The sequence below is a fragment of the Saimiri boliviensis genome, chromosome 2 (assembly GCF_048565385.1).
Source record: "Saimiri boliviensis isolate mSaiBol1 chromosome 2, mSaiBol1.pri, whole genome shotgun sequence".
NCBI classification, from domain to species: Eukaryota; Metazoa; Chordata; class Mammalia; order Primates; family Cebidae; genus Saimiri; species Saimiri boliviensis.
Window position 1 is genome coordinate 58,406,526 of NC_133450.1, and position 24,593 is coordinate 58,431,118.

Here is a 24,593-nt window from a genome sequence, read left to right on the forward strand (position 1 = left end):
AAAACCAAAAAAACAAACCACTAAATAAAGAAATTTATAGCTTATGTTATATACTGCAGGAAACAATTCTTCTTCTTTTTCTTTTTTTTTTTTTGAGACAGAGTTTCGCTCTTGTTGCCCAGGCTGGAGTGCAATGGCATGATCTTGGCTCACTGCAACCTCTGCTTCCCGGGTTCAACCGATTCTCCTGCCTCAGCCTCCCAAGTAGCTGGGATTATAGGCATGTGCCACCATGCCTGGCTAATTTTGTATTTTTAGTAGAGATGGGGTTTCTCCATGTTGGCCCAACTGGTCTTGGAACTCCTGATCTCAGGTGATCTGCCTGCCTTGGCCTCCCAAAGAGCTGGGGTTACAGGTGTGAGCCACCCCGCCGGGCCAGGAAGCATTCTTCTGTTGGCACTTAATAATATTTAGGATATTTATAAAACAACTATCTTCGAAGGAGTTAAAATATTTTCTTTCAGATCATTTCAAAGCCTTACTTTAAGTAACATTTAAAGAAAGACACTGAGCTAAAAAAAGGTCACCTAAAGCAATAGTTAAATTTTGATGATCCATCTGACTCAAAGATTTAAAGAAATAGATCTGACCATCATAAATCCCATCCTATCTACATATGGGAATATAGATTTTGCAAATTAACAGCAAAACAGGTTAGAAGGTAGACTGGATACTACTCTAGGTTTTCATAATCACCTAGATTATCTCTAAATTTGATGTCATAAAAATTATATTTGAATTTTATTAACTTTTATAGTATTACTTTAAATAGAAACTCACATATTCCCTAAAAGTAATTATAAAAAGTGTTATATTTGTATAGATATATGTATTTGTGAATGAATATATGAGTATATATGAAGACGCACAGAGAGAAACGTCTATCAATCCTTTAATTGTTAAATAACTAAAATATCTAACTTAAAAGACAATACTCTAAAAAATTATGAGTATATTTTTAATGTTGAGAAAGTCAAACCAATTAATATTTTCTATATATTTTCAGTGAAACAGGATCCTGTTTCTTATTGACATTCTAGAATTTCTCTTGTTACAAAATAAAAAAAGATAATGTTGAAAAGACAATGTAACATTGGGAGAAATATGTACATATTGAACAGTGTAATCTGGCCAAGAAGAGCAGTAATTTCATTTTAAAGTTTACATTTAAAGGAGAGGTATTTGTAAATATGAAAAAACTTTAATAAGTCACTAAAACCTTTTGATATTTTCCACACACATGCCTGACAAAGATAAAGGGATTTATTTTCCTGTAATTTTTTAAAAATAAAAGACAGGAAAAATCTAATAATATTTTAACATAGTTATGAAAGATCAACAAAGTGTGACATCACGATATTTCCCTCAATGACCTTAGGGATAAAAATAATTTCCCTGAAGTATCAGTCTACTGCCACAGACAGTACATTTTGAGAAAATACAGTTATAAAATTTATGGATCAACTATGATGCATCAAAATCTTTCATATCTATTTTAATAATACTGAAAGTTATATCAAAAAATATTTTCTTGGATTTAAATGTCATGACATTTGATATGTATGTTACCGTTAACGAGGAAGTGGTTTTTCGATAATCTTGAACAAAATTAAGAAATCTTAAAAAAATAGTATTTTTCTATACTATTGCACTGAACATAATTATATTATAGGGTTGGTTAGACAGAATATAATCACCATCCTGGCATTTCTTTAAAACTTAATTTCAAATTACTACATTAGTATTAGTAAGTATGATTTTATATACACAGGGTGTGCACAGGATATCTAACATTGATTCTCAATTGCTATTATGGATCCATTTCTTCAATGTGATGAACACATTTTATACTTATGCTAGAAAAAAGATTGAAAACTTTACACTATTATGTCATTTTTGCAAACCACTTTGACATAACTATAAAGAGAGCTCTATATGTATGGGATTTATGATAGAAAAATTAAGATTTGAGATAACTGAAAAAATTACTTTTCAGATTCCAAGTTTTTGCTATTATAAGAGTAAATATTTCATTTTTATTTTGTGTTGAACTGAGAACCTCTCTGATAAAAATTTCTGTCATAGCTATTAAAGTCTGCAAAACCTTAAATAGAAATGTATTTAGCAATGCTGGCACAAGTTATTTACAAGCAAAAACACCCTTTTGAAAATTAGAGTGCATGTTAAAATTAAAGAACGGTTCTTAAAGGCAGTGACAACTTTTAAAAATTAACTGAAAAAATTTGTAGCACAATATTAGGTTTATGTTCAAATTCATATCTTTACTACTTACTATTTAGATTATCATAAATGTTACTGGAAACAACTTACACAATAATTTCATAAGACACATTAAAAATGAAGCCAACAGAAACTTCACTTCGCTGCTGTAGCATCCTTTAATGTCTCAGAAGTGAGAATATTACTTACTTCTACAATACATGGCCAAATATGCAGGATAACATGCAAATATGAGGAGTACATTAAGATGACAAATACGAAACAGTACAGCTGGTAAACAATAACACATAAGAACTGAACAGCCTTTATCAATTTAAGGGGAAATGTTAGTCCAAGTGTGGTACTATTATCAGTATTTTTTACTTGTGAAATTTATGGCTTGACTCTATGATATGCAAGTGTTATTTGTATTTCTTTTAATATAGTCTGACATTTTATCAGATCTTCTCCATTATTAAACAAGAAAATTGCCAGATATAATTAATTATTTTGCTGTTCATTAATTTATTTTTAATATTTCTCTTTTATCATCTTTTTAAATGCCAAACTAATTTTGGGTAGTATCAATCCATTAAAGTGAATCTTAGACTTTTTAATCTCTTTTGAAAGATTCAACTTGGTCTAATATAGTTTTCTCTTTGCTAGGTCTTTTAAAGTATCTGAAAGGGATCTAAGTGTTTTTATAAAATTATTTTTCTAATGGCAATTTAATGATGATAGGATTAGAAGCTTTAATTTCATTAACTAAACCTCAATTGAGAATTATAGTAATTTTTTCCAAATAGCGTAGAAAAGAAGTGTTGTGCCTTTTGAATTTATTTAATATAAAGAAAACTTATGTAACACAAGGAAAATTTGAAGGTTTATTATGATAAACTTCAAGCATATTATATTCTCTTTTCCTGCTTCCCTTGGATACCATTACAACAGTCATCTTTGTATTTCAGGTGCCTAGTGAAGTGCAAGGCACACAGAGAGTTACCATTTGATGAATTAGGATATCCAATAACAATGCAACACATCACAAAATACAAAATCACGCTACTTCAGTTCAATAGTACTACTTTTTCATGCTGAGAAACAGAAAAAAAAGTCAATATAACAAGGTATAACTAATTTCAACGAAGGGATTCTATTATTAGTTATTTTTCTCCCCAAACCATGTTAGTGTTTCATGCAGACCTGGGTTAGTCAGTATAATTCTGGAAAAAATTTAGTGACAATTTCTGAAATGTTTAGTATGAACCAGACAGTGTTAAGTTTACTTATTGTTTAAGTTACAAGCTTAGAGCTTGCTAATTTTGAAAAAAGGAAATGGGAGAACAGAGGGTGTTTTGGTTGACACTTTGTCTTACCTTCAGATAAACAGAACTGATATTTAATGATCTAAAGAGGGAAAATAAAATAAATGAAACAATCATAAGGAGTGCAAGATATTACAGAATAGGAAGGCCACGAGTCATTTATTTCTTACTGATTTCTTCAAAATTAGTTAATCGTAAAATGCAGTACCCTCTTATAATCTTTAGTTATTAAAATATTAAGTACTTCTACATCTAGACCAGTTATTTTAGCTTTATCTGTAACATCAGAGATGAGGGGGTAATATTATTGGCCATAAAATTTGATTCTCTAAAGTTGAGAGTGCATGCTTAACTTGTGTTTCTTTTGCAGATACTTCAGAAATGATTCCAGAAGATGCAAGAGTCACTGACCATTAGCTCAGATAAAATATAGTACATATACTTTTATGAAGATTGTTGACTTTTTTAAGGAATTGCATTTAGGTAAAAGAAACCATAAATCAAATTTATAGGCCAAATTCAAATATTAAATAGTGATAAAAATTCATACTTCAATTATTAGAATTTTTTTCAAGCAAGTTTTTAGAACAAAAGGGTACTGCATTTCAAGTTTCAATAACAAGTAACTAATACTTGCTTTTAATCTTACCGGCATCAGATGGTAAATGATGGTAGGGAGCTGGAGAAAAAACCTGTGCTGCAAAATCTTCAAATGTTGTTGGCTCTAAGTGGTGCTGGACAATTGTTTGCAGGTATCGTGCTCTCTCCTCATAGCTGATTTTCCTTTGGTTAAGGATAAACTTAAATGCAGCTTATATTGGAAAAAAAAATCTTATCAAAAAGGACTGCTATGATTGCTAAGCTATTACTTCTTAATAAATAGAATTATTCACTAATTATTGTTATATATTATTAACAGTATGGCTTTTTAAAGAGAAAAATACAGTTTTTAACATAAGTTTACTCTTCATGATCCCACTATAAATGACAGCTTAACAGGGAGACATTTATTAGATAATAATTACAGTAATACTAATGAAATGAAAGAATTTGACCGTTTGAGAAAGGATTCAATTTCTATCAAGAGTCTAGGCTGAAATTTCTATCAGCCTAGCCTCATCTTATCTTGTTAATCAGGTTCCATCTGCAGATTTACTCTCAAAAGCCATGCAATAAATATTGTAATGTTGCTTAAGATACTATGTCCAAAAGTCTGTTTTTCATTTGTAACGATTTATTATGAAAAATTCCTACGTATCTTATTTTTATAAAATCTCTGCATTTTCTCAACAATTGTTCTCATTTTGAATGGAAGGCTACTGTTGCTGTAATCCTCGAATAACTCCATGCGGTTAAGAAAAATACATAGCTGAATCTGTATGCCGGGAAAAAAAATACCTAGTCAATTATAACACTGAAACAAGCAGGAATATTTGCAAAGAGTCCACAGGACTCCTAAATACTGTCTAACAAAGCATCTCCAGGGCACTGACACTGACAGAAAAATACTGAAGTTCCCTTTCACCACATTTTCTTCTCTGATATTATTGACAAGCAACCACTACCTTGAAGTGTTGTTGCTTTTGAACAACCCACTCCAGGCTTCCTGTTTTAGCAGGCCTGATTGTGCTGTTAGCATAGAGAGGGCGAGAAAGGGAGAGAATATTTCTGTTGTTCACGAAAGCAACTATGGAAATGGCTGTCAAAATGTAGAGCAGCAGGCAGCAACATACAATTATCAGGAAAAACTCACATGCTGACTTCATGTCGTATAGTTCCTGAACTGAGAAATCAGTTAACCTTTCTTTTAAAACTTTTAAAAGTTTCCCTGTGGTACTCAGTGTGCTATGTTGACAGGCTTTACATAAGATATTTAAATAAGGATAATAAACATTTGTCTACTGATTCTTTTTTTTGCCCACTGAATTTCCCTCCAAAGCCCACTTTAATATTTCCCCTCAAAATTCCTTATTTTTTAAAAATTAGTCAATTATTATATAGTTGTAAAATTCTAGAAATTGCAGACCAAGCCTACAAGACCCAAAAAATAATTTGAGAGGAAGATAATTTTAAATGATAATTCAATGGGAGATACCATGACCAGTTAGTTACACTTACAAGAGTTTACTCAGAAGAGGAAAAAAAAAAGTATGAGTTAAAGGTTAGACTATATTCATTATGCACTTGACTTTGATTGTGGTATCTTTTGATTGTGGTATCTCTAAGTGGCTTTCATATTATGATTTATCTTATGTATCAAATATTAAAATAACCTTGAATTCCAATTCCTGGCAAGCCATTACTTTCCATTCTGTACACTGGGGGTGAACTTAAAAAAAATTTTACTTCTGAGGTGGGAAGCAACAGGAAAAGATGCATGTTAAAATGATCAGCATCAAAGATTTTACATGAGGATAATATGGACATTTTTGAGTCTTAACACAGACAAGTAATATAGCACACTTTTAAAAGGAGTATATGGTTATAAATGGAAGAGGATGAAACTGATGGTACAATCTAAATAATACCACATATCTCACAACTTGTTGGAAAGTACTTTTTTCATTGGGGGAGATTCACAGCTGCCGAATTTTCTGCAGTTAATAGAGTCCTTTGATTCACAGCAGTGCCCCTTGTACAAAAAATACTGGCCTTTGTGTATTACCAGAAACTAATTTTCTATTTGGCTGAAAAGGGAAAAATGGGGTTATTGCTTCTCCCTCCTACAGAGCTTTTCATTATGCCTGATGCACTCAACTTCTAAGCTCTTCTGAGAAAAAAAATAACTGAAGAGGCAAGAGGTAGAAAAATGAGCTTGTTAGCACATTAGAAGTGAAGTATCTTGGTGGGCCCTAGAAATTCCCAGTGGTGTGTTAACTTATCACTCTATGCATGCTGGCACTGATAGTCTTCCAATTGATCACTCTCTTTTCGCACCAAAGGTGCTGCCAGGAAGCAAAGGCTGAAGGCCCACAGGAGAAAAGTCTGCTATCAAAACAAGCTGTTTTTAAAAGTCTGCTTGAATGGGTAAAACGCTTCATGAAAAGTAGGGTGGAGACACCTACCTGCTTTTAAAAATGTTCTACTTTCAAAGGGTCTATAAATGAAATATTTTACTTTATTATATTTAGAGTTTATACAAAAATTAGGCAGAAAGAAAGCAAACGTTAATATTCCTAAAGCAGGGAGAATATTTCCAATGTAGTAAATTCATCAAAGCAAGAAAATGATGATCTATTCTAGATAAAATACATTTTACAGATTAATTCTACTTCCTTATACAAAAAGAGGCTTATAAAATAGAAAAAACCCTAATACACAGCTGCACAAAACTAAAATTATCCAGATATATTCATTTTGTATAAAAACATATTTAATAAATTTACATTAAATCTTCATTAATGAAAACAATGCTTTCTTAAATTATTTTTAAAGTTCAAGTCTAGGTGGCAGAGTGAAGGGAAGCAATCATTAATGGTTGAATTTAAATGAAAAAACTACAGTGCTCATCACTTATTAGGTAAGTTTTCTTTTTGGGGGCCACCTTCAGGAAACACTGTTAGCTTGGTAAAATAATCATATCTAAGGTAACTCAACTTCTAAAAGCTAAATGATCTTTGTAAGTTTCCCAGTTTGATGCAGCCAAATAAATAAATAACATGAAAACAAGCCAACTCAGTCCACAGGACTTACATATTTTCTTTTTTTTATTTCAGAAAACATGTATGAAGGAAATATAATAAACTCTAAGCACTTAAACCATAGCCTTGAGTCCACAAAGAGGTGCTTTTTGTGAGTGAAATCATTAAAGTTCCAAACAGTGCTTTAGAATCTGCAATTGTAATCATCCAAAGCAGTTAATTTCCATATCTCCTTATAATAGCTTAGACACTTATTCCATAAGAGACATCTCTCTAGGGAAGAGTTATTAGTACATATACATTGAGTGGCACACAAACTCCACAGCTGGCAACAATAGGACAACTCAAGCTATAGTTTTATACGGTGAGTGCATGTTGCCATTGGCATTGAAATTAAAAAACTGAAATAGGAAGGATGATAAAAAAGGTGAAGGTACACTAACAAAAAAAATTCACAACAAAAATCTAAAGTACAAATCTAAGTTGAGGTAAGCAGATTTAGATTGTAAAACAACTCAAGCCAAAATTAGCTAATAAAAACTATTGGATGAGGGAGACTTTTAACTGGTAGGAATCTTTAATACAGAACTAGCCAATCAAAAAAAAAAAAAATAATAACACACAGGTGCTGCAATCACAGCAATATAATTATCCATTAATCCTCCTTCCGCATTCTACAAAAGGAAAATGGGGACGGGAGGTGGGTGGGGAGGGGTAGGAATATTATTATTCTAAAAATAAGGGAACAAAACATCGATAGCATAAAGAACAGTTTAAATCTAATACGTACTTCATTAAGTTAACATCATTACATATTTTAAAAGTTACTACTTTTGATTTTAAACTTCAAGATCAGTTGTTAAGAAACTGGTTCAATTTCAGACTGATCCCAGAAAGATAAGCATAAATTTTCTGTGCCATAATTTATCTGTATGTTAAATGGGGATACCATCACCTACTCACTTCATAGGGTGCTGAAGCTAAAGGTTACAAATACAGGATAAATCGAAAGTGTCCCTACATCTGTCTTGAAAAGTTTATTTTGGCCTTTGGCCCACATATTTGTATATAGCAGGTGATGTCTCTAGGAGGAAAATTTTTGATGTCAGTTTAAGAAATATACCTGTACTCATGTGCAAGAACTCTTTGATAATACCACTAATAAAAAAAAAAAGATAATACCACTAATATTCCTTGTTACATGTACAGAGGGTTTTGACTTATTCTGATGCAAAGAAACTGATTTCTCATGGGGAAAAAGACAAAAGATACTGCAGAACATTATGTAGTATCAACTTTATTAGCATATAGAAGAATATATAAAAGCAGATCTGGTTTTAAAGAAGCAATGCTTTTCGTTCTCCACAATAATTTTATTAATCTGGTAATTCTGAACTGCTTGTACTGTTAGAAAAGGGGAAGCTTTCAGTTTTGCAATTCCACGGGACAACCAGTAGGTTGTAGAAGCATTTAGTTCAAATGTAATTTGTGACTAGTCTGAAAGAAATGGAAATGTGTGTGTGTATATATGTGTATACACATGTTACACATAAGAATTAATACAAAGTATAATTTTCACAAAAGAAATTATAAAAATTACAAATTGTAAGCAGATATTGAAGATTTGCATAATTGTTTATTTTCCTCTTAAGTTCAGGTTTCATGTTGTATTTCCTTAACAAGAAAAAAAAATTGATTCCTTTTAAAATAAAGGCAAGTATAAAGTGTTTATATATGTGCTCAATGGCCTAGTCTCAGGGATTTAAGGCCCATTCTGAAATTCCTAATTTAGTAAGCACTTCCCTACACTCATACATTTCTATAGCTTCTTTGCAGTTTTAGCACTTAGGAATTTTACCTCCTTTCTCTAGACAAGATTCCAAGAATAGTAATCATAGGAGGAGGAAGCATTCCAATAATTACTGAGAAATGTTGCCTACTGATTTAAAAAAATTTTTTTTGAGAGTACAATTTAAGTAGTAATTGAGATGTAACTTAAGTAGCTGAAATCTAAGTACTACTTAAGTTGAGCAGATCAGAGTCAGTTATTCAATACTTATAAAGTTTGTAAGGTTGGTAGCCTGAAACTGGCTATGGTAAGTTTCCACATCACACATCTTGAAGATTGCTGCAAATCACCCACCTCCCAGGCCCCCTTTAGAGAGCCTCTTTCCTTAGGCTTGTTCTTCCACTAAGTACACTTTCTTAAGAAACAGTTTTGTCCCTGATTCTTGGGGGCAGATTTGGTGGTCCTTCAATGCTACTACTTCACTTTAGAGACTAGTAATCCAGGCATTCTACTTACGTTATTGAAATTTTAATTGTCCATTTTGTGGTTTACAGACTAGTGATGAGACTAATGCCATGGGGACAGAGACCATGTCTTCTTGTCTTTACGTCTTCAGCACCCAACACAGGGCACAGTAGTATTCAATGACTTGCTTACAACTTCTAGAAGGAGTGAATAAAGTTTGTTTGATAGATTAGGAGGTGTCTGTCACACTGGCACCCCTTTCCTCTAATCCCAATATGGTTCCATAAAGGCAAACCTTTTTGGGGCAAATGTAGTTGAAACTTTCCTAGGACTGGATTTAGAGTTTGAATCTTCCTTGTGAGAAAAATTTTTGTTCTACTGTGCCCTTCGATCTTGCTGGCCCTCTCTGTAAACAAACAAACAAAAAAGTGACTAAAGTACAATATATAAATATGTAAAGTATTACATTAAGAGAAAAGAAAAAGAAAACTGATAATTACTTTTATAAATCCTCATAATCTTAAAGAAAGATTTTTTTCTTTATGCAATATAACTCATAATTTAGCATTGAATTAAACATTTCCCCCATTGGTTGTGATAATTTCTTAAAAGTTTAAAATTTTTTTATAAATTCTACAATGGTATGAGACAATGAATTTAGTCAAACAAATTCTATTTGCTTAAGTGGCCATTTATAGAGAAGGGAAAAAAGGGAAGAATGAGAAAATCTCTATAGGGAAAATTAAATGATGGGTAATTTCAAATCATTTTAGGCAGATTTCCAAAACTGCTCTGTATATCATAAGAATAGAAGTAATAATACTCTTGAAAAATAATATTTGAAAAATGTTATATTTAGGTTTTTGAAAAGGCCATCTTAAAAGAGGTTATTCCAAGACATGGCATCATTTATTGAGAATATTTAGGACAATCTGAACTAAAGGAAGGATACACCCATCAACATTGCTTTCAGGAAACTTAGTAAAATTAGTTTATTTTACTAATGTTTATAGGCAGCAATAAGGCTAGCCTGAATAGAGAGGACAAAGATTTGCTTGGATAAACAAAGCTGCTGACAGATAGAGCTGGGACTAAAATCTTGGTCTTTTAATTAATATCCAATGCTCTCTCTACGTCCAATCTCAATGACTTGGGTGTTGTGTGGTAAAAAAGCAAAGGCCTTTTAGTTATCTCAAAATAATGAATATTAGCTTAAATTCCAAGACTGGCAATTTTTGAAAGATGTTTGTTTATATATTAAATATTTACTGTAATTTACTATACTTTAGTGACTATACTACAGTAAAACCCCTTGCATGTTCTAAAATAAAAATGAGAAAACAAACCACATTTGGCAGTTCAGTTTAAAAGGCCTTGAAATATCTTTAAATATTCTGAGGCAATATCATTACATAGGGTCTTGAAAAAAGAATGAAAAATAAGAATTTTATTGAGACATAGCATATAGGTAGACATACTTTGCAAGTACATCTCAAGGATCTCATGGTTATTATCAGTAGTAAAGTACCATGTTTTCTGAAATACACAGGATAGTTGGTGTCTCATGGACTAATAGACATTGTTCATTTATAAGATGAAAGCAAACTCTACAGCTTACCTTATAAAGCAAGATCTGATAAATTAAGATCTGGCAGAGGGAAGGATATTCCATCTTTCCTACTGTAACTAACTTCTTCCAAAAACATGCAGTCTAGTTCATATGTAGTAAAAAATAAAATTCCCCTAAACAAATAGCATGAATCTTGTTATTAATATTGCTTATTTACACTATGTTAATAAAAATTCTTCTGAAAGTCTGCAACAGGTTATGACAAATTATTGTCGATTTTTATGATGCCTTATATTCATGAAATTCTTCAGTGGTTGATACTATCTACACACCATGAAGGAAAAGCTGTGATTTGTCAGAGCAGACAAAGCTGGGCTTTAATCCATCCTTTTAACCATATTGCCAAGTCTATATTGTTTTCACTGCGTCTCAATTAGGAGACAGGCAGGACACCTGGTACTTCTTTATCTAAGTCCCATGGGCTGCCAGATGACTCAAAATCCATAACAGGTGCTAAGGCAGTGTGAGGATACAGAAATTGAAAGCTGGAGTTGAATAAAATTTGGACCACATGTAATTGCTCATAAATCAGTCCATTACTAAATGAAAACATTAAGTAAAAAGTTGATAAGCCCAATTCCACCAAAGTTTGTGTAAATACATTTAAAAAGATTAACCTTAAATAAATAGGCTTAAAAATTTAAACCTACCTAAAGGCTCTGAAAATCCTTCCTGATTTAATAATCCAATAATCACTGGTGGGTTTCAAAAAGCACTAATATGATTATCTAATATTTGTATGTGTGTGTGTGTGTGTGTGTGTGTGTGTATATTCTATTTTCATGAAAGTTTTATGAAGCAAAACAGAAACACTAGGTTATCTGGATTTCAAATTTAGTGAAATTATAATGTACTCTCATTCTTGGAAGGATCTACTTGAAAACATTATCATTAATTTAGTAATAATGAGACTTTCAAAGTCAACAGAGAACTGCTTGAAAATCACTACTATTAGTTTAAGAGTTTAAAAAGAGTTTTAAAAAACATTGGGAGGATACTAGAAACAATCTTGTGTGTCGTTCTTTTTGAGAACACAATTTTTAGCACATTAAAGCTGAAGAAACAAAAGTATTTGAGCAAAATACTAAACTTGGACCCTGTCAGAAGACTGCAAAAAGGAAAAAAACAAAAACAAAACAAAAACCAAACAAGTGAAATTTTACAGTGTACAATTACTTAAGTGTTATCTCTACCTAAATGTGCACTAATTTAATTAAGATTTTTGTTTAAGTGCTATAATTATTGGGAATACAAAAAAAGTGATTTCATTATCATAGTAAGTAGAAACAAAGTACAGTAAACTGTCATTTAAGACAGTGTCATAGAATCTATGATAAGCAGTACACTGGCTTAAACTAATGCACTATATGCCCCCAGGGAATGACAGGCTTAGACACTGGACTTTAACATCAAAATCTATCCATTAATCTTGACTTAAATATAATCTATTCTGCAGTAAAAGGAAGAATGGGCATTCAATGAATTACTGTTTTTGAAATACTGCACTGGTGCCCATTTACTAAAATTACTTAAGAGAACACAGGATATGAAATACTAGTAAATTTTACAGATTTTCTAATTTCACAAAACATGCACTTGAACTTCCCCAAATCTAGCAAGAGCATCCTGTTACAAAACTTTACCGATTTAAAAGTTTTCTTAAAATATCTCTTCCTTATCCTATTTAAGAACATGCTACATAAATTATTGTTACTGCAATATAATTTAGTCAACTTCATTTCAGCCGAAAGAAAAAAAGAATCATCTATGGGGTCAGAATCCCTGGAGTCCTAAAATAAGCACTAATTTTTTTTTTCAGATTGTAGATCATTGTTTTTTTTGCAACAGAACTACCCAACTGCTTACTGACAAAGCTGACTAGAAGAAAACAGAAAGGTCAAGAGGAGTGTTTATATAAACATCGGGGCACACAATATTTCATAAAAGAGGAAACAACCCTCACATTAAAAAAAAAATCCAACCAGAGGGAATTCAATGAGTGAGATAATCATACATGACTGAAATAGTTATGAGCTACTCAAATAATAAATCTGGCATTTAACCTTAAGATGTGCTGACTAATTTATCTTTAGTGGATTATTTTAGTACTTGTGCTATGTAGAAAGTTAATTTACATTTCTATACTAATATCGTTTATATGTATTCAGATGGCATTCGGGAATCCTAAAAAGCAAAGTGTAAACTAAACCAAATTTACAACCTTATCTGACATATGAATTGTGGTAATTTTATCCACTTCACCTCAGTTATATACTTATGAAAATAAAAAATTCCTTATTTTCATCTAATAAATCATAAGGCAAAACTGACTTTTGCTCTGCAATAATCTGATGGGCTAAAAATATATAATGGCATGTTAACAAGGAATTACTACAGGTGGCTGCTTAAATACATTCATTTACTTTCTTTTTTGATAGCAGCTATGTGCTAAATAAAAGTCAACATTCTTATCAAGAGAGTAAGTAAATGTAGAAACATCAGTTCTGCAACAGCTATTTTTGCTTCTTCTCTTCTGAACAGCAATTAGTAAAGCAACCCCTTCCCCTCCTCCCCAGTGCTGTCAAGCTGTTCAGAGCAGTTTGCAACTCGACAATGGTACCATTGTGAATGCTCTCTGGGCTTCCTTCCCACAGAGAGTTAAATGGGCAGTTCCTGCTGCCCATGATTGGTGTCCAGTGAAATAATACTCAAGAGCCAGGTTTTATCAGCTTCACGCCAAAGAAGTGAAGCCAGGGAACCCAAGCCTTCATATCATACTGGACCATATGCCAACCCTGATGGCCCCAAAGGTTTATCACTAAGAATCAGGATCCATCATGTCCCTTGTGAAATTTCACTTCACATACCTTATGTGAAATGCAAAGCTTCACTAAAAACTGAACCTTCTTTACAATTGGCATGAACAGATGGACGGTAACAGTGGTTTGGCAAGCAAAAGTTAAGATTTAAATAGGCAGTATTCTAGTGTTTGAGAGAAACAGCAGTTAGAAGAAAATGGATAGATTAGTGACCCATAGTTTAATTTTAATTTCATTGTTATTAAAAATTTAATATCAAAAGGCCTATGTTTAGTCAATGAAAAGAATGAATGAAAAGCACTTCAATTCCTATGGCAAACATGTTTAAAGACCAATTTCAGCTTTATATCCTTTTTTCTTTGCTCTTTGAAATCCCCAAACAGCATCTGAATCTACAGTTGTTTTCATATTTAAACAAGGACTACAATAAAACTAGTACATTATGTAGTAGGTGTGGTGAACAATAATGTGAGTAGAGCAGTGCAGGATCATTACTAACTGCAACATCATAGGGTTTTAATACAGAAAAAAAAAATCCCTATTCCAGCATAGGTGAGGAGTTGATAAAGATAGAAGCAAACTTCAAGTTTGGTTGTTTTTAGGGAATACTGCAGTTTGTCCATGCCCTGATGAGTTCTAGTTCTTCTGCACTGTGATATGACCCACCTGTCCAGACTGGCATCTAAATCTGACAAAACAGAGAAGATGGTGGTAATGCTTTCTTTTGGTATTTTGTTGTTGTTGTTGCCATGAAGCTAATGTATTATAAGACTAGGACAAAAGTATTTTATTCATCAATAACATGTAAAACTGTAATAATGTGTAAACACAATAATTGTATAAAAGTATAGGTAAAGTTTAAAGGATTGTTGTACAAGAAATGAAGTCTATCATGAGTCTATCATAAGAAATATGAAAATCTCAGTTGCTCTTTAAAAAATGATACATATGTATAAATATTACCAAATATTTAGAGACCTTTTTAGTCTCATTAAGAAAAGTAACACTGGCAGCCGGGCGCGGTGGCTCAAGCCTGTAATCCCAGCACTTTGGGAGGCCGAGGAGGGTGGATCACAAGGTCGAGAGATCGAAACCATCCTGGTCAACATGGTGAAACCCCGTCTCTACTAAAAATACAAAAAATTAGCTGGGCATGGTGGCTCGTGCCTGTAATCCCAGCTACTCAGGAGGCTGAGGCAGGAGAATTGCCTGAACCCAGGAGGCGGAGGTTGCGGTGAGCCGGGATCGCGCCATTGCACTCCAGCCTGGGTAACAAGAGCGAAACTTAGTCTCAAAAAAAAAAAAAAAAAAAAAAAAGAAAAGTAACACTGGCAATTATTGCTTAACTAATTATCATAAAGACTTTATGAAAATAATGATCAATAAAAATTTTGGAAAGTCTTTGCTAGAAAATGAAAAATAAGAAATTCAAACTGTAACTGTTCTGCTAGTGAAAAAGTAAAAAACACATAAAAGCAGAAGGAATTGTTACCTTAGACACTGGCTGCCATAACATCATCAATAGCATTAGAAAACCACATTTATGTTGATTTTCTTTCTGTTTGACTACATTATCTGGTTTTGACCTATTTCTTGATCTTTATCTGTCACTACTCTTCCTTTTATATCATCCAGTAGTACTGAACTCCTTTTATTTATTGACTATTTCATACTTTTATGCCTCCATGGCCACTTCTTACCCCTAGAAAACTCTTCCCTGACCATGTCTGCCTGGAAAAGTCCCATGTGTCTTTGAAGTATTAGTAGAATTCTTCCATGATGCATTCCTCTAATATGCATCCTCTCACCCTACTAGCCTCTCCCACTTAAAATTAATCACTTTTACTATCTTTCTGGTATATATCACTATTGCTGAACTCTGGTAAGAGTGCACTGCATTCATACATTCATGAAGCTCTCTTTCCATCTGGCCCCAGACTGTATGCTCCAATAAATGAATGATCCTAAACTGCTTAAGTTTATCATTAGTGCATTAAGTTCTTGGTAGAAGATGAAAATTGAAAATATCTCTACAATTAAAACAATGTTAACAGAAGTACAAACTGGCCATGTATTAAAGTCATTTTTTGTGAGCTCTCATAGTTGAACTGTAACTATTGGTCAATAGTAGTAAAACCTTAAAGACTGTCTCTAGAGAACATTAAGATACAAGGCTATTTCATACAGAGTAAACTTTTTTTATTATTATCACAAAGTTGTCACACATCAGAGATTCACATTTATTGCTTTTTGAAATGACATAGATTTGCTAGACCAAAACTACCATCTTTAAAGATATGTAGTACCTTTGAAATACAGTATCATCATCAACAGGCATATACTGCCATTTTCTGAAAAGAATAGCTAAACAAATTAAAACTGACATAATAAAAAACATATTAGAGTCATTGTAGAAGTGTGTCACATCTATGGGGCCCCTGTTTAAATAATTACTCTATATACACAGACTACAAAGACTACAAGGCTTGGCAGCAAAATCCAGGCCAAGAAGATGTTTAAGCACAGCAAAAAATTCTTTAATTGTAAAATTGTAATGCGTGTCTTTAATACAAAAGTATTTTATTTACTTATTTTTTTTTGGAGACAGACTCTTACTCTGCTGCCCAGGCTGAAGTGCAGTCGCTCAATCTGGGCTCACTGCAACCTCCACCTCTGGGTTCAAGCAATTCTCATGACTCAAACCTCCTAAGTAGCTGGGATTATAGCGGGTAGGCCATTATGCCTGGCTAATTTTTTGTATTTTTAATAGAGATGGGGTTTCACTATGTAGGCTAGGCTTGTCTTGAACTCCTGGCCTCAAGTGATCTGCTCGCCTTGAGGTCCCAAAGTGCTGGTATTACAGGTGTGAGCCACATGGCTGGCTGAATACAGGAGATTTTAATCCTCTAATTACAGAGCAGATGGTTAGGTAAAGAAGAATGTTTGCTCTTAGAGATCTTACTGCAATGGTTAATACCAGTGGCACAATGGCTGTGAGCATTTCAAAGACCACAAAACCTGGATCACTTAGCTGATGAGACATTTTATTTGAAGAACTATCTTCTCTTCTTTTGAAGAGAATGAATGACCATAAACTATAGATCTTAGTTGATTTAACAACTAATCAATTTGATTTAACAAACTAATAAATTTGTCCACAATATTTAAGAACTTCATAGAAAGCATGAAGAATAAATGGCACAAAATTTTGAGAGCTCCTAAGAGAATCACTAATGTAGTTGGTATAAATGTTGAAGCAGCAAAATTGGAAACCTTATCAGCATCTAGACTCCCACTGCTGCCCCCTATTGCTCTCCTGTTGCTACCACTTTCCTTGCCTTACAGCAAGAAGTGTCAGCCTTCAGGGCTCAGCCTCAAGCTGCCTCCTTCTTGCAGGGGACACCAAGATGTATCCTCCCCATGCCATCTGTCATTGCCATCAAGTCAGAGGTGTCTTAGCTCATTTTTCTCCCTAAGATATCTCCCAACCCCAAATGAAGTGAAAACCTTCATTAATGATACCTAAAAATTATCTTCAGTAATGGCCTCTAATAAAAAATATACTACTGATTAAGCAGTCAAAATAAAAAAAACCTTTGTGTGTGTGCTAGTCTGGCTTATTCATGTATCAGAGGCAATTTTCACTGATCCTAGGTTTTTTCTTACCTACCCAGCCAACTCTTAAGACTTGTAGCCTATTCTAATACAAATCACAAAGTATAAATTACTAACTACAAAAAAATATTTGGGGGTTTTCCATTCTTAAAAAAATTCATGATAATAAATATAAACTTCAAAAGCATAGATACTTAAAATAATTTACTAGCCATCTACCACAGACTAGGCACTGCGCTGGAAGTTACTGAAACAAGGAGGGTAAGTAAGACTTGCTAATATGTACATACACAGTTAAGCGCTATAATAAAATGTTTTGAGGCAGTGTGAACAACAGTTTTGCATAGCAAAGGAGGTTTTCTTTTTTTTCTTAAACAAAGGGTATTTGGGCTAAGAATAATGAGTATGTTAGGTGGAAAAAAGTAGAGATGGGCGTTATTGGGGTAACAACATGGGACTGAAAAAGAAGGGCATTCAGGAATAATGAATATGACTTAGCTGGACACATAGTTTGCCCTGGGCGTCAGTGTGGTAGGAGATGAGGGTAAAGATGGGAGATGGAGCTGGGGAGAAGTACAGGTATATCTCACAAAACTACAGTGAGAAATATAAGGCTGGGGGGGTGGTAAAATAAAAATAATTGCTTCCAGGTCATCAAAAAATTTAGACTTGTTTCAATAAGCAATTAAGTTCCATCATAAGTCTTTTAGTATACAGATGCTTCTTGACTTACGATTGGGTTACATCCCAAAATACTCATTATAAATCAAAAATTTATTTAATACACCTAACTTACTGAACAGTATAACATATCCTAGTTATAGGGATATAACCTTATATCCTACTTTAAATGTGCTTGGAACACTTACATTAGCCTACATTTGGGCAAACTCATCTAACGTAAAGCCTATTTTTTTTTTTTGAGATGAAGTGTCACTCTTGTTGCCCAGGCTTGAGTGCAATGGTGTTATCTTGGCTCAGTGCAACCTCCGCCTCCCAGGTTCAAGCAATTCTCCTGCCTCAATCTCCCAAGTAGCTGGGATTACAGGCATGCGCCACCATGTCCGGCTAATTTTTGTATTTTGAGTTGAGATGGGGTTTCACCGTGTTGGTATGGCTGGTCTCGAACTCCTGACCTCAGCTGATCGGCCTGCCTCAGCCTCCTGAAGTGCTGGGATTACAGGTGTGAGCCACCATGCCCAGCCCAAAGCCTATTTTTAAATAAAGTTATTGTAAAAATGTTTGAATCAAAATTCAAAATTTTAAGTACGAGTTCTACCAAATACTGCTTTTGTACCATCATAAAGCTGAACCATCCTAAATTGGGGACTGTCTGTACTTAGGTTTGCATTTTAGAAGAATATCCCAAGTGTCGACACAGACAATAATAATGACAGCATCATTAACTCCCATGTAACTACCATTTTCTGAGCTCTTGCTACATGACAGACAGGTTACTTAGTGCTTCATGTGGATAATTTCACTTAATCCTTAAACATCCTGAATTTGGTACTATTATCCTCTTTTTACACGTGAAATTAAGGATAACCCTTACTTATTGATGTTATCTTCTAAGAAAATAAACTACAAAAGACTGGATATATAAAATTATATAGTTTCTCAATAAGCTCATTTTCTTCTAACGTAAAATGGCAACAATATTGCCAGACTCCCCTAAGAGGTTTTATAATGTTTTATCATAATGAAAGGCAACTGCATTAGTAGAACCAATCAATTCTATTCCACTTAGTTTTGGTTTTCCTACTTTTGCAACAGGTACTGCACATTTGAGTAGTAGAACTTGAGGGATAACAAACTGTGACTAATTGAAGAATAATAATTGACTTCTGGTAATCTGCCTGATCAAGTTAAATAGAAATCCAATTCTGGTATTTAAGAAAAAGTCAAATCTAAACAGATTAGAAGAAATCAAATAATGCTAGTTGTGGCAGGAAAGAATATTCTAAATCTAGGAATAAAGTGTTCTTTTAAAATGCCATTTAATTATATAATATCCCCCATACTGCATATTTAAGATTATACTTACATAATATACATATATGCATACATACAAAGCCTGAAGACTATAAACTACAAGAATTATAATAGACATGTTGCATTCCATCTATTCAAAGCTCACCTTTTGAGGCCCAAATTTTCTAAACATTCTTTTCTTATCTGACTCCAAAGTAATTTCTTCTTCCTTGGAACTCTTACAGCATTTTTATCTATAACCCTACTAGGTCATTTTTACTTAATCTTCTATTATAATTAGTAATGTATATATTATTCTCTCCTTGTTAAATTATAAGCATATGAGGATAGGATTACTATCTGATTTGTCTTTGCATCACTCTCAAAATCTTTGCTAACTGTGTAAGTGATCAATACCTATTTTGAAGTAAAACAGTACAATTCTATTTCTTGACTTGTTGATGATTAAACTGTAATAATCATTACATAGTACATTTATGATATATGTACTTTTCTCAAATTATAATTTGTAATAGGGATAAAAAGAAAACAAGAAAAACAGGATAGATATGTTGGTTATTTTATGTAAACCTGGCTGGGTCATGGGACACAGTTTTTGGTCAAACACCAGTCTAGATGTTACTGTTATATTTTATAATATTAATATAATATATAACACATATTCTTATAATTACTGTATAATATTGTTATATTTATACAGTTAGTTATATTTTAGATTTGATTACCATTTAAATCAGTAGACTTTGTGTAAAGCAGATTACCCTCTATAATGTGAGTGGGCCTCATTCAATCAGTTAAAGACTTTAAGAGAAAACACAGAGGTCCTCTGAGGAAGGACAGAATTCTGCCTTCAGACTCAGACTGCAACATCAATTCTTCCCTGAGTTTCCTACAGATTTTGAACTTGCCAGCCCTCACAACTAGATGAACAAATTCCTTAAAACAAATCTCTTTTCTCTTCCTGTATATATACATCCTATTGGTTCTGTTTCTCTGAGAACCCTCACTGTAACATGATTATATATTGTAACTTCTGCAAATTTCTATGTATAATAACTCTCACATATAAAAGAAACGGTATGCATCTAAAAGTATCGTATTTAACATTTGTATATTCCGAAGTCAAAGTCAAAATGTCTTTAGGATCAAAACAAATAATTACTTTAAAAATTTTATTTAAGGAATAGAACGTGACAGCTGAGGTCATGAAATTAATAATTTGGAATTATTATTGCCACTGCAAAAAACAGAAACAAAAAACCAAGAACACTCTTTCATCAGGTAACTAATAAATGATGGCTATGATTAAAGCTGTAATATCTCTCTGGTCCAATGGTTACACAGAATCTGCTTGGTTTTCCTCTCCAATGTTGCATTTTAATTCTAATTGCATGATCAAACTAACTTGAGCTCCAGACCCCTCCCCTGCCTGAAAAAAAAGTACCTAGCCGACAAAATCAGAGGTTGTAAGAAAATGCTTTTCCAGTACAAGTAATGTAAGAAACAAGTGAAGTGAAGGAGAGGTTTCAAAGCTTGAAAGACAGTCATCAATACAGACAGATTACTGTAATTCTGGCTGCTGGCATGATCGATTTGGGTAGCATATGACAATCAATATTGTCCCCATTTAGTGAACAACATTAGATTCATAGTTACAGAAGATGTTCCTAGGATAAAATTTAAACTGTATTTAATGATCATAAATAGCACAATTTATGCTTTGGAATCTTAGTGGGTACTTTTATTGGGCATAAGATAACTGACACAGTGGTGCAATTATCCAAATGTAATCAAGTTTATTATTTTTTTTTATCCCTTCATTTCTTCTATGAGGAGTAAGGGATTAACTGGTGGTTTCCAAAGCCTACTTGTATCTCAGTTTCTGTTGTAATTTATGTTAACTAAATTATTGACCAATTTCAGAATGCTTGATGTTTTTCCTTAATGAGAACTTAATCTGAATATTTCAAAAATGTACATCTTAAATTTAATACATTATGTTTCTGAAGTATTTATTTAAAACTAAGATATATGTACCTGTATTTCAATATCTTAAAATACAAATATCTAGTTGTAGTTTATTACATAAATATTCATTTGAAAATCAAATAATGCACCTGTATGAAGTCATTTCCCAACATTTAGAATATAGAACTTTATATATATGTAAGGCTGGTTGCCTCCCTGGGAGTTCGGACACGCCCATCTCCCTCCCTGCTTGAAAATTAGAATATGTCAATCATCTAGCCCCACCTTGGAAATCCCCTCTGCACTAGGATGCCAATCATCTAGCTCTGCCTTGGAAATCCCCTTTGCACTCAGCACCTAGCCTGCCTTGGAAATCTCCTCTGCACTCGGCACCTAACCCCACCCTTGGAAATCCTCTCTGCACTCAGCACTTAGCCCGCTCACAGGAGGTCCCACCTCCCTACCAATAGCAGCTCCCGCTGTCCACATCCTGTTTTCCCCAAATCCAATCAAACGCCTTCACTCCCTATAAAACCCCTCTCCTGAGAGGATGCAGTGCACGACTTCCCTGGCCCCTCTCCCCAGGACCACAGAACCTTGTCCAGGAGCTAAAATAAATCAGAATTGGCATCTAATTTTCTTGTGCTGGCCTCAGTTTCCTTGTTTTTAACTCGGCGATTATCTTCAGAGAATAAACTTTACAATATATATATATGTATTAAGTAGAGATACTCCCAGCCTTTGCCTGAGTGTATACATATACTACCCTAGGGGTGTGTGTGTGGGTGTGTGTGTGTGTGTATATATATATATATATATATATATATATATATATATATATATATGCATACATATACTATACTCAGTATGGGAAAACAACTTCCTGAAGTTTCTAAACTCAAGATTCCAAGTCAGAAAAAAATTTGTTTGATCTATCTGATTTAAATGTATTTACACTGTGTTCCAGGAGTAATTTTGCTGGTAGAAAACTTCAGATTTTCTGTTTAAATAAAGTGTTCACGTTTACTATTTTCATCAGTTTTCTCCAATGTAGTATCTGTTAACATCTCAGCAAGACTGACTATTAAAAACATGATAAAGTAGGCCTGAAAAAAATCCAACCTAATCAATCAATCTACCAATCAACCAAACATAAAAACCCAATTAGGCAATTCCTTGGTATTGGGTAGACTTGCTTTATATTGACATTAATTATTGTACAAAATAATGTAACTTGTTATTACATTTACTAAGTACATCCAAATTCATTATTTCATTTAATCTTCACAACAATTCTAAGATGGTTATTAGCATCTTTTTTACAGTTGAAGAAAGTGAGGTTCAGAGATTCTGTGACTTGGCCAAGATCACAAGGCAGAGCTTGAGTTAAAAGTTAATGCTTTCTAACTGCAAAGCCAGCCTTCATATACCTCCAGTGTAATATGAAGTCTGAAACAGAAGACCCAACAGGGTTGTAGAAAAAAAAATTAAGCCATATTCTCAAAACTCTTTATTTTGCATTTTAAAACTACTTGGTAAGGAGTGCATCTTAAATATTGTACCTCAGGTAAGAAAGTTTGTGCTTCCTCAATAAATTGATTTCCTATTTTATGACACAAGAGGCAAATAGAGTTTTGCATTATAATCTCATCTAATTGATCTCATCACTTTCCAAAAAGACTAAAGGCATTTATTTTTACACAAGAAAGTGCAAACTCTTCCATATCTACCTCTGTGCTCCACTTTCAATTGTACTTTTAATGAAATGACAGAGGACACGAACTCTCAGAATAGACATTAGGATACAGTGAACTGTGAAAGAGGCAAAGGTCTGAGAGCAAACATCCTTGATGAAGCGAACGATGTGGATAAAATTTATGGGTAATAACCTATATATTCCATGTAAGATTAGCTACTGTTCTAGAGATATTCAGGAAACAATAAACAGAAAAGTATACTCCAATAAACAGATTAAAACTGCAAAGCTTTTATGGAAGTACAGGTTGAGTATCCCTAATCTGAAAATCTAAAACCTAAAATGCTCCAAAATCTGAAACTTTTGGGCTTTGACATGACAGTCAAAGGAAACATTCATTGGAGCATTTCAGATTTCAGGTATTCAGATTAGGAGTGTTCAATTACTTGGTAAGTATAATGAAAATTTCCAAAATCCAAAAAATCTGAAATCTGAAACACTTCTAGTCTCAAGAATTTCAGAGAAGGGACATTCAACATGTATTACAATGAGTTAAAAATCAGGAGAATAAAAATTTAGAAAAAGTAAATTAGCAAAGTGAAAATTTGTCAGTAAGCACCTTGTTTTGTTTAAAGGAAAAAGATACTGTATCCAGGGAATGAAGCTGGAATTCCTAAAAAGATACATTGTATGTGTGGATCTTAAAAATGGTAAGTTGCTGAGTATGGGTTTCATGAATCACCCTCCTTGTAGTTTACTCACATCTGGTGAAAAGACTCAAGATTCCAGGCCCCAAAGGTAAAGGAAATAAAACTGATCGCTGGCTTACCTCCGTAGGGTTCACAAAAACTCTAAAAAAAAAATAGTTCCTCCTAATGCTTCAAGCAATCAACAGACAATACAGTCTTCAAAAAAATTTTCAGAAACAATGAACAGACTGTATAGTCAAAGACAAGTGACTTAGAAATAAACTCACCATCTCCATACTACTCACTGAACTTGCCTACAGAAATTTCTTTTCAATTGATAGATCACTATTTAGTGGATGTCTCCAAATTACACTTTTGTTGACAATTCAAGGCTCATTTTAGCCCTTATCATTTCACTAAAATGACTACTTCAAATATGAGTTTTCGATTTAAAGTGAGTGAAGATATAAATGCTATGAAAAATAATACTACAGAAATGTCATTAAGCTTAATCAATGTTAACATACCATGATCCACCTGCAATTCCATTTCACTGTGTCAGAATACATGAGAAATTACAGAGTAACCAGATTGCTTAAGTCAATTTCCATCAAAAGAAGAAAATGTACATGGTAGACTACCAAGTTAGGATAATAAATCTAGGCCAGGTGTGGTGTCTCATGCCTGCAATTCCAGCACTTTGGGAGGCTGAGGTGAGCGGATCACAAGGTCAGGAGTTCA

The 24,593-nt window shown here is 33.3% G+C and overlaps 1 protein-coding gene across 12 annotated transcripts in view; it reads right to left on the reverse strand.

The window, feature by feature from the left end:
• The window catches only part of RALGAPA1 (Ral GTPase activating protein catalytic subunit alpha 1), a 282,216-nt gene that overhangs the window by 6,547 nt on the left and 251,076 nt on the right, over positions 1-24,593 (reverse strand). For 5 of the 12 annotated variants that reach the window (XM_074393365.1, XM_074393363.1, XM_074393371.1 and 2 more), the window contains one exon: positions 4,195-4,319. In XM_074393365.1, the coding sequence (XP_074249466.1) occupies positions 4,195-4,319 (125 nt within the window). Of the gene's footprint in view, positions 1-3,596; positions 3,628-4,194; positions 4,329-4,349; positions 9,847-24,593 lie in introns of those variants that run through there. The other 7 variants (XM_074393366.1, XM_074393364.1, XM_074393372.1 and 4 more) reach the window with 4 other exon arrangements.